The 13,239-nt window shown below is 42.4% G+C and overlaps 1 protein-coding gene across 1 annotated transcript in view; it reads left to right on the forward strand.

Annotated features, from left to right (window-relative positions):
• The window catches only part of CENPI (centromere protein I), a 96,494-nt gene continuing 83,255 nt past the window's right edge, over positions 1-13,239 (forward strand). Inside the window, exons 1-5 of the mRNA XM_053579786.1 lie at positions 1-55; positions 1,827-2,062; positions 3,236-3,373; positions 10,079-10,197; positions 10,482-10,589. Of these exons, the coding sequence (XP_053435761.1) occupies positions 1,840-2,062; positions 3,236-3,373; positions 10,079-10,197; positions 10,482-10,589 (588 nt within the window). The 5' untranslated portion in view covers positions 1-55; positions 1,827-1,839. The remainder of the gene's footprint in view (positions 56-1,826; positions 2,063-3,235; positions 3,374-10,078; positions 10,198-10,481; positions 10,590-13,239) is intronic.

The following is a 13,239-nucleotide window of genomic DNA, read 5'->3' on the forward strand; positions in this document are numbered from 1 at the left end:
TTGAATACCGGAGGCGGCATTTGGACTTCAGAGGTTGGGGCGCGGTAGGAGTTTGGTGAGATTTTTTTTTTAAAAAACACCGCGTGAAATGGCCCCCGAGAGCGAAGGGCCTCTCTTAACTTCGGAGAGTGGGACTATCCTGCAAAGTGTGGCTGGGATTGAGTTTTCTATGGTCGGTTTTTGCTGGGGCAGGCTTTGCAGTTTTTGGCGGGGGCCGGGTTTGAATCCACCCTTTCCAGTAGATGGGGCGGGCGCCCTACTCCTTGAGCCACAGGCGCCGCCCCAGGGGCAGGCTTTGAAAGGGATCCTTGGGAAGCGCTGGGACGGTTTAACTGGGTGGGGGTCAGAAGCTGCTTCCCTCGCCCTTCGTAGAACCCTAGGAAACAATCGGAATCTGGACTCTCTTGCTGGGTTGTACATAATTGTACTTTTCTGCTCTGGCCTCGTCTGTTCTAGGGAGGTGGGATTAAGTGTCATTACGACCATTGCCTTAGTTTTTCCTATTTGAAGCCAAAATCTTCGTTCTTGGTTTTTCTTTCCTTTTCTCTACATCCAATTCTTTTGTGGCCTGCCCAGTCTACCTCCAAAACATAACATGAATCTATTCATTTTCCATCTTACACTCCCCACACCTTAGGCCTAGTGCAGACTACAAGTGACTCCTTATCTGGACTTCTGCGAGAGCTTTTTAATTGGTTTCTTCCTACTTCTTGACCCCTAACATTCTAGTCTCCATATTGCAGATAAAATGGTCTTAAAACGCACATCATGTGGTATTACTGCCCTCTCTAGCCCTCCCCTTTCCCCATGGTTTCCTATGATGCTTAAAATCCAAACGATTTACTCTGACCTACAAGTCCCAATATGATCTATTTCCTGGCTACCTTTGTAACTTCATCTCTCACTTCCCTTTACCTCTTTCATTCCACTCCCCGCACACTGGTAGTGGTGCTGTTTCTTTAACATACAAGTCTCTTTTTTCACTTTTAACATGTCGTCTCCCCTCTCCATGAGGGAAGAAGCATGGATGGGTAATGATACCCTCCATAAGATCTTCACATGACTGGTTTCTTCTTAGCGTTCAAATCTCAGCTCAACGGTCACCTCTGAGAGCCTCTCTCAGAAGACTTATTCCAAAGTAGCTTTTCATCTCTACCCCATTTTCTACCACATCTCTGTATATTGCATTCATTATTACTTATTATTTATTGACTCTACTCCTCCACCCAGTGTAACTTTGATGAGAGCAGGGACCTTGACTGTTCTATTATTTCATCCCTGGTAACTAGAATTGTGCTGGCATATAGATGATATTCAGTAATTATTTATTGAATAAGTGAATTAATAAGTAGGGAATGTTTTTTTCCTGGGAATGCTTAATCTGGCCGCCAGTTTGGATTTTGAAATATGCAGTTTTAACTTGGCACTGATAAAGCGAGGAACATAAAGGTTAATACAAAATCAAAGAGTGCAGAAAGTAAGATTGAGTTCATGAGATGGATTAGTTTTGGGCTCACTTATATAGCCATTCTAAGAGAGAACTTGCTGTGTTGCCTATACTCTTATTGTTTTTTTTTTCCCCCCACAAGAAGTCCAGTTCAGCTGATGATTGTTACCTTGGTAAGTTGTTTTTGTTTCTGTTTAGGTCAAGGGCTTTCTGAGAAAGTTAACCTATAGGTTTTATTTCCTAGATTGTCAAATTATTGTGTATCTGTTGTATGCTAATGATTGTGTAGTAAGTACTGTGACTACAAGCAGATATGGTCCCTCTCCCTGTGGTGGAAAAGGAGTTTGGCTGATAAATGATAACAATTGTTTCTGAATAGGACATATGTAGTAATGGCACCTCAGAGAAGAATTAAGAAATCCCAGGCACAGAAGAGGACTTCACAAGATAGTAGTAGTTTTCAAACCAACCTCTCAGCCTGGAAAGTAAATGAGGATACGAGTCACTCAAAGAGCATCTCCAACTATGGACAGAATGGTCCAATGGAAGATTATAAACATGCTGATGATCAAGCAGAAGATGCTCTGCAAACAGCAATGGAATACTTTGAGAAAGGTAAAGACAATTGCTTTCCCTGTGAAAGTCCTATTTGTATAAGAATATATATTATTGAGTACTTACTACCAATCAGTATAGTAGGTACTAGAGACACAACAGCAAAAGATCTTCCTAATAGAGTGGTTCCCAAACTGCTGCATGTTGGGGGGAGGTATTCACTGGAGAATCTTGTATTATTATTATTATTATTATTTTTTGTAGAGACAGAGTCTCACTTTATGGCCCTCGGTAGAGTGCCGTGGCCTCACACAGCTCACAGCAACCTCCAACTCCTGGGCTTAAGCAATTCTCTTGCCTCAGCCTCCCAAGTAGCTGGGACTACAGGCGCCCGCCACAATGCCCGACTATTTTTTTGGTTGCAGTTTGGCCGGGGCCGGGTTTGAACCCGCCACCCTCGGTATATGGGGCTGGTGCCTTACCGACTGAGCCACAGGCGCCACCCCACATTCTGATTTTTAATTTTTTTTTAGAGACAGATTCTTGCTGTCACCCAGGAATGCAGTGGCATGGTCATAGCTCACTGTAACTTCAAATTTCTGGGCTTAAGTGATCCTTCTGTCTCAGCCTCCCAAAGTGCTGGGATTACAGGTGTGAGTCACCATGCTCTGCCAACATTTTGATTTTATTGTTATGAAATGCAACCTGGCATCAGGATTTTTCTCAAAGGCTTCCTAGATGATTCCAACGTACAGCAAAGTTTGGGAACCACTGCCCCTGTGTTGAAACAGGTTATAGTGTAAGTTAAATGCTTTTAGTTAGTTTAGAGCGGGAATGTGAGAGCATAATTGGGTTTTCCGCACTGAAGGTGCTATTGCTATTAAATATAGAATTTTAAGGGCTTTAAAGTGTGTTTAAGAAGATAACTTTTGCCGGGCGTTGTGGCGGGCACCTGTAGTCCCAGCTACTTGGGAGGCTGAGGCAGGAGAATCGTGTAAGCCCAGGAGTTGGAGGTTGCTGTGAGCTGTGTGATGCCACGGCACTCTACTGAGGGCAATAAAGTGAAACTCTGCCTCTACAAAAAAAAAAAATAATAATAATAAATAAATAAATAAATAAAAAAAGAAGATAACTTTTACATAAAGGTATTCCTTTAAAGAGTACCAAGTTGTAATAGTTCAGGCTGAGGACTGAAAGAATTTTAAGGGTTTCACTATTTAATTTTTTTTTCAGATCTTATTAAAACTTCACAAAGTAAAAATAAAACCTTGGAAAAACACTTGAAAACTGTGGAAAATGTGGCTTGCAAGAATGGGTTAGCTCCGGAAGGAATTGACATTCTATTAAATGTAGCACTCAGTGGCAAATTTGGTATGTTAAGGAGATGCATTTGTCATCAATTTGCTATTAGTTTTGTCTTTTAAATTTTGAGTTAGATTTATCATTGGAATCGATTGTTGTTCTTCCTGTTACTTTCATAAGACCCAGACCGGTAAGATTATAAAATGGGCCTTTCTCGTGTTTTTAGACTACCTTATGAGGCAAACGTTTCAGTATGCATATGTTGAAAATGACCAGTTACCACATATCTCTACAAATACAATGCAAAGACTTTTGTTTTGAGACAGAGTCTCACTTTGTCACCCCTGGTAGAGTGCTGTAATGTCACATCTCACAGCAACCTCAAACTCTTGGGCTCAAGTATTCTCTTGCCTCAGCCTCCAGAGTAACTGGGACTACAAGTGCTCACCACAACACTCAGCTATTTTTAGAGGTGGGGGTCCTGCTGTAGCTCAGGCTGGTCTTAAACTTGTGAGCTCAGGCGATACACCTGCCTCGGCCTCCCGGAGTGCTGGGTTTACAGGTGTCAGCCACCACACCGGGCCAATGCATACATACACTCTTGTAACCAAATACAGGGGAACCATTTTTAGCATTTCTCCTAAGAAGCATAGCTAACAGGCCATTTTCAGTGGCTCACACCCTTAATACTAGCACTCTGGAAGGCCATTGTGGGTAGATTACTTGAGCTCAGGAGTTTGAGACCACCTGACCCTCTAACTACTAAAAATAGAAAAAAATTAGTTGGGCATGGTGGTACCCACCTGTAGTCTAGCTCCCAGGGAGGCTGAGGTAGGAAGATTGCTTGAGCCTGGGAGTTTGACGTTGCTGTAAGCTAGATGATGCCATTGCATTCTCTCCAGACCAGATGAAAGTGATTCTGTCTCGAAAAGAAAAGAGGCTCGGCTCCTGTAGCTCAACAGCAAGGGGTGCTGGCCACATAAACCAGGGCTGGCTGGTTCAGACCTAGCTGGGTCTGCCAAGCAACAATGACAACTACAAAAAAATAGCTAGGTGTTGTGGCGTGTGCCTGTAGTCCCAGTACTTGGGAGGCTGAGGCAAGAGAATTTCTTTTTTTTTTTTTTTTTTTTTTTTTTTTTGTAGAGACAGAGTCTCACTGTACCGCCCTTGGGTAGAGTGCCGTGGTGTCACACGGCTCACAGCAACCTCCAACTCCTGGGCTTAAGCGATTCTCTTGCCTCAGCCTCCCAAGCAGCTGGGACTACAGGCGCCCGCCACAACGCCCGGCTATTTTTTGGTTGCAGTTTGGCCGGGGCTGGGTTTGAACCCGCCACCCTCGGCATATGGGGCCGGCGCCCTACTCACTGAGCCACAGGCGCCGCCCGCAAGAGAATTTCTTAAGCCCGAGAGTTGGAGGTTGCTGTGAGCTATGACACTACGGCACTCTACCGAGGGTGACATAGTGAAACTCTGTCTCAAAAAAAAGAAAAGAAAAGAGGGCAGCACCTGTGGCTCAGTGAGTAGGGTGCCGGCCCCATATACCGAAGGTGGTGGGTTCAAATTCAGCCCCGGCCAAACTGCAACAAAAAAATAGCCGGGCGTTATGGCAGGCGCCTGTAGTCCCAGCTACTTGGGAGGCTGAGGCAAGAGAATCGCCTAAACCCAGGAGTTGGAGGTTGCTGTGAGCTGTGATGCTACAGCATTCTACTGAGGGTGATAAAGTGAGACTCTGTCTCTAAAAAAAAAAAAAAAGAAAAAAGAACAGAAGAAAAAAGGAAGTATATGTAACAACTTAAGTAATGTTTACTTAAGGCCAGCATTTCTGAACCTGTTGGGTCGTGACCCACAGGAACTGTATTAAAGAGCCGTAGGAAGGTTGAGAACTACTGCAGTGGTTCCTAATGACGCGATGTATTTTCATTGTTATAAAGGGGTTGCAATGTACATGTTGAACCGCTGACTTAAGGCTTCTTAAAAGATCTCTTAATCGGGTGGCGCCTGTGGCTCAAAGGAGTAGGGCGCTGACCACATATACCAGAGGTGGTGGGTTCAAACCCAACCCTGGCCAAAAACTGCAAAAAAAAAAAAAATCTCTTAGTCTACTTTATTGCCTTTAGGTTTACTTATCTGTGGCAAGTCCCTGTTTACATTGTTTTCATTTCAGTGTGTAGACTTTAAAAATCAAAGTGCTGGCCAGGCGTGGTGGCTCATACTTGTAATCCCAGCACTCTGGAAGGCCGAGGTGGGTGGATTGCCTGAGATGAGGAGTTGGAGACCAGCCTGAATAAGAGCAAGACCTCTGTCTCTAAAAAAAAAAAAAAATAGGTGGGCATGTGGTGGGCTCCTGCAGTCCCACCTACTTGTGAGGCTGAGACAAGAGGATTGCATAAGCCCAAGAGTTTGAGGTTGCTGTGAGCTATGACGCCATGGTACTCTACCAGGGTCAAGAAAGTGAGACTCTGTCTCAAAAAAAAAAAAAGTGCTATTACTTGAACATAAGCATTGTTTAAAAAAAAAAAAGTCATGATGCTTTTTTTTTTTTTTTTTATGCAAATGTATCCTTTCCTGGTCTAAGTTCATTGGTAGTAGTGGGGCTACTTGGGAGAGGATTTTAGAAATAACATCTGGTTAATGTTCTATTTACTTGAAAAGACACTTTTAACTTTCTCTCATCCAGATTCAGACTTCAAAGGTTTTTTAGACCCTAAACATCCTAATTTTATTTTATTTTTTTTTGTAGAGACAGAGTCTCACTGTACCGCCCTCGGGTAGAGTGCCGTGGCGTCACACGGCTCACAGCAACCTCTTAACTCTTGGGCTTACGCGATTCTCTTGCCTCAGCCTCCCGAGCAGCTGGGACTACAGGTGCCCGCCACAACGCCCGGCTATTTTTTGGTTGCAGTTTGGCTGGGGCTGGGTTTGAACCCGCCACCCTCGGCATATGGGGCTGGCGCCCTACTCACTGAGCCACAGGTGCCGCCCCTAATTTTATTTTTTTATTTGTTTTTTGAGACAGAGTTTCACTATTTTGCTCTCAGTAGAGTGCTGTTGTGTCATAGCTCACAGTAACCTCAAACTTCAAGTGATTCTCTGGTCTCAGCCTCCCAAGTAGCTGGGACTACAGGTGCCCACCACAATGCCCAGCTGTTTTTAGAGATGGGGTCTTCCTCAGGAAGTCTCGAACTGCTGAGCTCAACCAATCTGCCCATCTTGGCCTCCCAAAGTGCTAAGATTACAGGCATGATCACTGCGCTTGGCCTCAAAACATCCTAATTTTAATGGAGAAGAAATTGAGGCCCAGAGTGGTTAAAGAGACTTGCTTAATGTCAGAGCTAAAAGTGGGACCAGCTCTCCAAACTCCCATTTTAGTGTTTATCTCATACCACATTATCACTACTTTTTCTTTTCCTTTTTTTTTAATCTCAAACTCCTAGGTTCAAGTGATCCTCCTGACTCAGCCTCCAGAATAGCTGGGACTACAACTGTGCACCACCACGCCTGGCTAATTTTTGTATTTTTAGTAGAGACAGGGTCTCACTATGAAGATAGTCTGGTCTTCAATTCCTGAGCTTAAGCAATCTTCATGTCTTGGCCTCCTAGAGTGTTAGGATTATAGATGTGAGCTACCGTGCCTAGCGTGTTTTTTTTACGCTTAAAAAAAATTAAGGCAGGCCAGGTGAGGTGACTCATGTCTGTAATCCTAGTCCTCTGGGAAACTGAGGTGAGTGGATTGCCTGAGCTTATGTGTTTGAGACCAGCCTGAGCAAGAGTGAGACCTTGTTTCTAAAAATAGCCAGGCGTTGTGATGGACAACTGTAGTCCCAGCTTGGGAGGCTGAGGCAAGAGAATCACTTGACCCCAAGAGTTCAAGGTTACTGTGAGCTATGATGATGCCATAGCACTCTACCAAGGGCAACAAAGTAAGACTCTGTCTCAGAAAAAAAAAAAAAAGTTATCAGAACTATATGCTTTAAACTTTTTTTTTTTTTTTAAGAGACAGAGTTTCGCTTTGTCGCCCTCGGTAGAGTGCTATGGCATCACAGCTCACAGCAACCTCCAGCTCTTGGGCTTAGGTGATTCTCTAGCCTTAGCCTCCTGAGTAGCTGGGACTTCAGGGGCCTGTCCTAACCCCCGGCTATTTTTGTGTGTTTTTTTTTTTTTTTTTTTGGCCGAGGCTGGGTTTGAACCCGCCACCTCTGGCATATGGGACTGGCGCCCTACTCCTTGAGCCACAGGCGCCGCCCACCCCCGGCTATTTTTTTGTTGCAGTTTGGCTGGGGCCAGGTTTGAACCCACCACCCTTGGTATATGGGGCCAACACCCTACTCACTGAGCCACAGGTGCCGCCCGCAGAACTATATGCTTTATGCACTAAATATTTCCTAGCCCTTACATGTTAGGTTCCTTCGTATATATTTTAGTAGCATATCCGCAAGTGTGTGTGTATTTTTTTTTTTGCAGTTTCTGGCCAGGACTGGGTTTGAACCCGCCACCTCTGGCATATGGGGCCGGCGCCCTACTCCTTTGAGCCACAGGTGCCGCCCAAATGTGTGTGTATTTTAAAGTAACAACAACATTGGCTCACTGCCAATAGCTCAGCGTCTAGGGTGCCAGCCACATACACTGGAGCTGGCGGGTTCCAACCCTGCCCGGGCCTGCCAAACAACAATGACAACTACAACAAAAAAAATAGCAGGGCGTTGTGGTGGGTGCCTGTGGTCTCAGGTACTTGAGAGGCTGAGGCAAGAGAATCTCTCATGCCCAAGAGTTTGAGGTTGCTGTGAGCTGTGATGCCATGACACTTCACCGAGGGTAACAAAGTGAGACAGAGTCTCAAAACAGATATTTTTATTCTTGTGATTTATTACTGTTACTGTTTCCTTTCTTCTCCACAGAGTGATAGGGTAGAAATTGATAAAATATATTTTAATTCTTTTTTTTTTTTTTTGAGACAGAGTCTGTGTCACCCTCCATAGAGTGATGTGGTGTCACAGCTCACAGCAACCTCAAACTCTTTTGGGTTTAAGCAATTCTCCTGCCTGAGCCTCCCAAGTAGCTGGGACTACAGCACCTGCCACAGCGCCCTGCTATTTTTTGTCTATAGTTGTCATTGCTATTTGGCAGGCCCGGGCTGGGCTTGAACCTGCTACCTGCAGTGTATGTGGCTGGCACCCTGGCTGCTTGAGCTACAGGCACCAAGCCTATATTTCAATTCTTAAGTTTTAATAAACGTAGGTTGATGTTAGGTATATACAAAGCCAGCCTCTGTAATACCACTTTATCAGATGTGAGAACACCATGGGGGCCAGTAAGCAAGATGGAAAGATTTGACTAGTGTACAATATTACTGCTAGCTGATTCCAAGGATATCTGTTCTATTTTGCTACTCTACCCCCTCTTTTAGGGGAGTGGAGGACACAAATATATTCTTTTTTTTTTTTTTTTTTTTTTCTTGAGACAGTCTTAGTCCCAGGTAGAGCGCTGTGGCATTATTATAGCTCACAGAAACCTCAAACTCTTGGGCTCAAGCAATCCTCTTGCCTTAGCCTCTCACGTAGCTGAGAATATAGGTGCCCACCACAACACCCAACAAGTTTTTCTATTTTTAGTAGAGACAGGGTCTTGCTTTTGCTCGGGTGCTCTTGAATTCTTGAGCTCAATCGATCCACCAGCCTCAGCTTCCCAAAGTGCTAGTATTATAGGTGTGAACCACCATGCCTGGCTTTATATTTATTCCTAAATACAACATCTTATGCCAGGTCTCTGTCAGTAGCTTTAAATAAATTGGTCTATTATGCCATTAAAAAATAATAATCTTTGAAATATTCCTGTGATTGAAAGGCGTTTTTTGAGATATAATTTACATATCATAAAATTAATCCTTTTAAAAATTATTTTTTTAAGACAGTCTCACTCTGTTGCCCTGAGTAGAGTGCTGTGATATCACAGCTCACAGCAACCTTAGTCTTCTGGGCTGAAGTGATCCTCCTGCCTCAGCCTCCCGAGTAGCTGGGACTATAGGTGAGCACCACAACACCCAGCTGGTTTTTCTATTTTTAGTAGAGACAGGTGTTGCTCTTGTTCAGGCTGGTCTAAAATTCCTGACCTCAAGCAATCCACCCACCTTGGCCTTCCCAGAGTGCTAGGATTACTGGCGTGAGCCATTGCACCCATCCTTAAAAATTCAATTTTTTTAGCATATTTAGAATTGTGCAGTTATTACCACTCTAATTCCTTTTTTTTGAGACGGAGTCTCACTGTGTTGCCCAGGCTAGAGTGCTGTGGTGTCATAGCTCACAGCAACCTTAAACTCCTGGGCTCAAGGAATCCACTTACTTTAGCCTCTGTGCCTGCCATGATGCCTGGCTAATTTTTTTCTGTTTGGTGGAGACAGGGTCTCGTTCTTGGTCAAGCTGGTCTTGAACTCCTGAGCTCAAGGGATCCTCCTGCTTTGGCCTAGGATTATTGTTGTGAGCCACCTTGCCTGGCCCACCTCTAATTCTTGAATATTTTCCTCACCCCAAGAAGAAACCGTGTATTCATCCTTTCTTTTTAAATAGAAATATTTGGGCCAAATAATTTGCTTTATAGTTAGAAGTTAAAGGTACATTTTTATTTTGAACAGTTTTTTATTGATAAGATACTGAATATTATATAATGCTGTTTTATTGCCTTTAATATAAAGAGAGATTTTTAGGTTCAAGGGTGAATAATAATAAAGGAACCATTGAGACACTAAAATGTAGTTTAATTTAGAGTTTATCTACTTTCCAGGAAATGCTGTAAACACACGGCTATTGAAGTGCATGATTCCAGCAACTCTAATATCAGAAGATTCTGTGGTTAAGGCAGTCTCCTGGCTTTGTGTTGGCAAGTGTTCTGGTAGTACCAAGGTAATCTTTTTAAACACTTTGGTGATAGTCCTTCAGAACCACTTAAGGGCTGGCAAGGAAGAGCCACTTACAGAGTAATGGGCAGTGGCCTTTTGTGCAAACCCTGTAGTTTTTGGAACAATATAGCTTGATGCAAGGACTCTGGTCAAACAAATTTTTACTGAGAAATAAAATCTATTATGCTACATTGTGCTAGAAGCTTCTAAAACTGCCCTGAGGGGCAAATTAAACTCTTCTGTACCAGTTATATTTCTCTAAAGATAAACGTTGTTTTCTCTCGATAGATACTTTTTTATCGTTGGCTGGTTGCAATGTTTGACTTTATTGATCACAAGGAGAAAATTAACTTGCTCTACGGCTTCTTTTTTGCTTCATTGCAAGATGATGCACTGGTAAGTTAAAATTGGACAGCATTGGGTGGTGCCTGTGGCTCAAAGGAGTAGGGCGCCGGCCCCATATGCCAGAGGTGGTGGGTTCAAACCCAGCCCTGGCCAAAAACTGCAAAAAAAAAAAAAAAAATGGACAGCATTGAGCATTAATCAAATATTATATCCATGTATAGTGATGTATTATATGTACTTCAGGGTGCTACACAATGTTTTTTCTTCATTTTAAAATAAACACAGAAATGTACAAAGATAACATAATATAAATACAGAAACATACAAAAAAGTACAAAGTATAACATTCTTTTACTTGTCTTTTAGATTTTTTTATTTTTTTTTTTGAGATAGAGTTTCATGTCACCCTAGGTAGAGTGCTGTGGTGTCACAGCTCACAGCAACCTCAAACTCATGGGCTTAAGCTATTTTCTTTCCTCAGTCTCCCAAGTACCTGGGACTATAGGCACCTGCCACAACGTCCAGCTGTTTTTTTTTGTTGTTGTTGTTGATGATGTTATTGTAGTTGTCATTATTGTTTAGCAGGCCCGGGCCGGGTTCGAACCTTCCAGCCCTGGTGTATGTGGCTGGTTCTCTAACCACTGAGCACAGGCGCCAAGCCCACTTGTCTTGTAGATTAAAAAATCTTAAATTTTTATCATATTTGTTTTGTATCTTTTTTTTTTTGAGACAGTCTTACTTAGTTGCCCTGGGGTTGATTACCGTGGCATCATAGCTCACAGCAACCTCAAACTCTTGGGCTCAAGCAATCCTATTGCCTCAGCTTCCTGAGTAGCTGGGACTATGGGCAACTGCCACACCTGGCTAGTTTTTCTATTTTTTGTAGAGATGGGAATCTTGGCTTTTTCTTGGGGTGGTTTTGAACTCCTGAGCTGAAGCAATCCACCCACCTCGGCCTCCAGAGTGCTAGGATTACAGCACTCTTTGAAGGAAATAAAAATGTTGCAGAGTTGACTCCACATTGGAGTTTTCTTTGTTGATCTAGAATAGCGATTGCCATCTTTTCCCTTTGAACCACTTTAACAAGGTCCTTTGGGTCACTTACTCTGCATGTTCTTGATTAACACTGCAAAAGCCTCATCAGAATTAATGAGAAGGAAAGGATTACTTTTCTAGTTGCCAGTGGACTGATTTTGATTAAATAGCATAATTATTCCCATGAAAAACATTAATAACTCTTAAGAAATCAATCTACTGTCCACCTAGAAGTCTTTCAAGGCCCATCAGCAGTTCACCAACCATGTGAACCACTCATTTAACTGTATTTCTCTTGCCTTCGGGAAAGGAATTCATTAATAATTTCCTTTTTAAAATTGATGTTTCTACTATTTTCATTGCATTATAATAGGCAATATAGAAGATTCAAAGTTTAGCACAGGATTTCTGTACTCTAGGAACTTAAAATCAAGTTGGGGAGTTGATGAAAGCACATAGAGTTAAAAGACAACTCAAGAGTTAAATTATCAAAGACAGTATATGATAGTGGGAGGATAATAATTGTAATATTTCCAGGAAGGAAGATAGTACTGTAAATCAGAGTGATTAGAAAAAGCATCGTAAAGTATGTGGTTGTTGAGCTAGTCTGTGAAGGTTGAATAGGATTTGGGATTTTATGAGAGGAAATGTTTGATATGATGAATGTTTCTTTTCTGTTTTTTTTTTTTTTTTTTTTATTGAAACAGAGTCTCACTATGTCACTCTCGGTAGAGTGCTGTGGCATCACAACTCACAGTAACCTCAAACTCAGCTACTTGGGAGGCTGAGGCAAGAGAGTCACCTAAGCCCAAGAGCTGGAGGTTGCTGTGAGCTGTGATGCCACAGCATTCTACTGAGGGTAAAAAAAAAAAAAAAAAAACTCTTGGGCTACTCACTGAGCTACGGGCACTGAGCCAATATATTTATTTCTTTAATATTCTGTGTGATGAAATGGCAAGTACAAACAAAGCCCTTTTGCATACTAAAATACAGTGTTTTTTTCTGAGGAAAAGCACTTGTGTGATTGAGTTGTGAGCTAGACTAGCATTGTTTACATAGAACATCATTTTTATTTGAAAGAGTGACTGACATGCAAACTATGGTTATTCAAACTTGGGTATTTGGAAGATGTTTTCTTGAAAACGAACAAAGCCAGTGTGTTATTTCAAAGGAAACAACTGGCAGTATTTGTTGCCAATGATAAAATCTGAGCATTCAATTGAAAATTCAGTTTGGAGAATTTGAATCTGCTACTGTGAACCTGACAGCCTCAGCATACTTAACACTTTCTGATGAGATTGGTGAATGTGATTTTTAGATACTATATAGTGAAATGTGTCAGCATTTGGAATGTTGGTATAACTCAGTAAACCAATATTTCCAGATGAACAACCATGTTACAAAGTCATGTATGGATAAAACAATCATTCAAAACGTAAGATACATCAATGAATTTTAATAGAACAGAGTGTGAAACTTTTATTGATAAGATTTCCACTTTATAGCTAATACTTAAGAACTACTACTTGGGCCAGGTACAGTGGCTCACGCCTTGTAATCCCAGCACTTGGGAGACTGAGGCGGGTGGATTGCCTGAGCTCACAGGTTTGAGACCAACCTGAGACAGAATGAGACCTCCTCTCCAAAAATAGCCGGGCGTTGTGGT

Source organism: Nycticebus coucang, chromosome X (genome assembly GCF_027406575.1).
Source record: "Nycticebus coucang isolate mNycCou1 chromosome X, mNycCou1.pri, whole genome shotgun sequence".
NCBI lineage: Eukaryota > Metazoa > Chordata > Mammalia > Primates > Lorisidae > Nycticebus > Nycticebus coucang.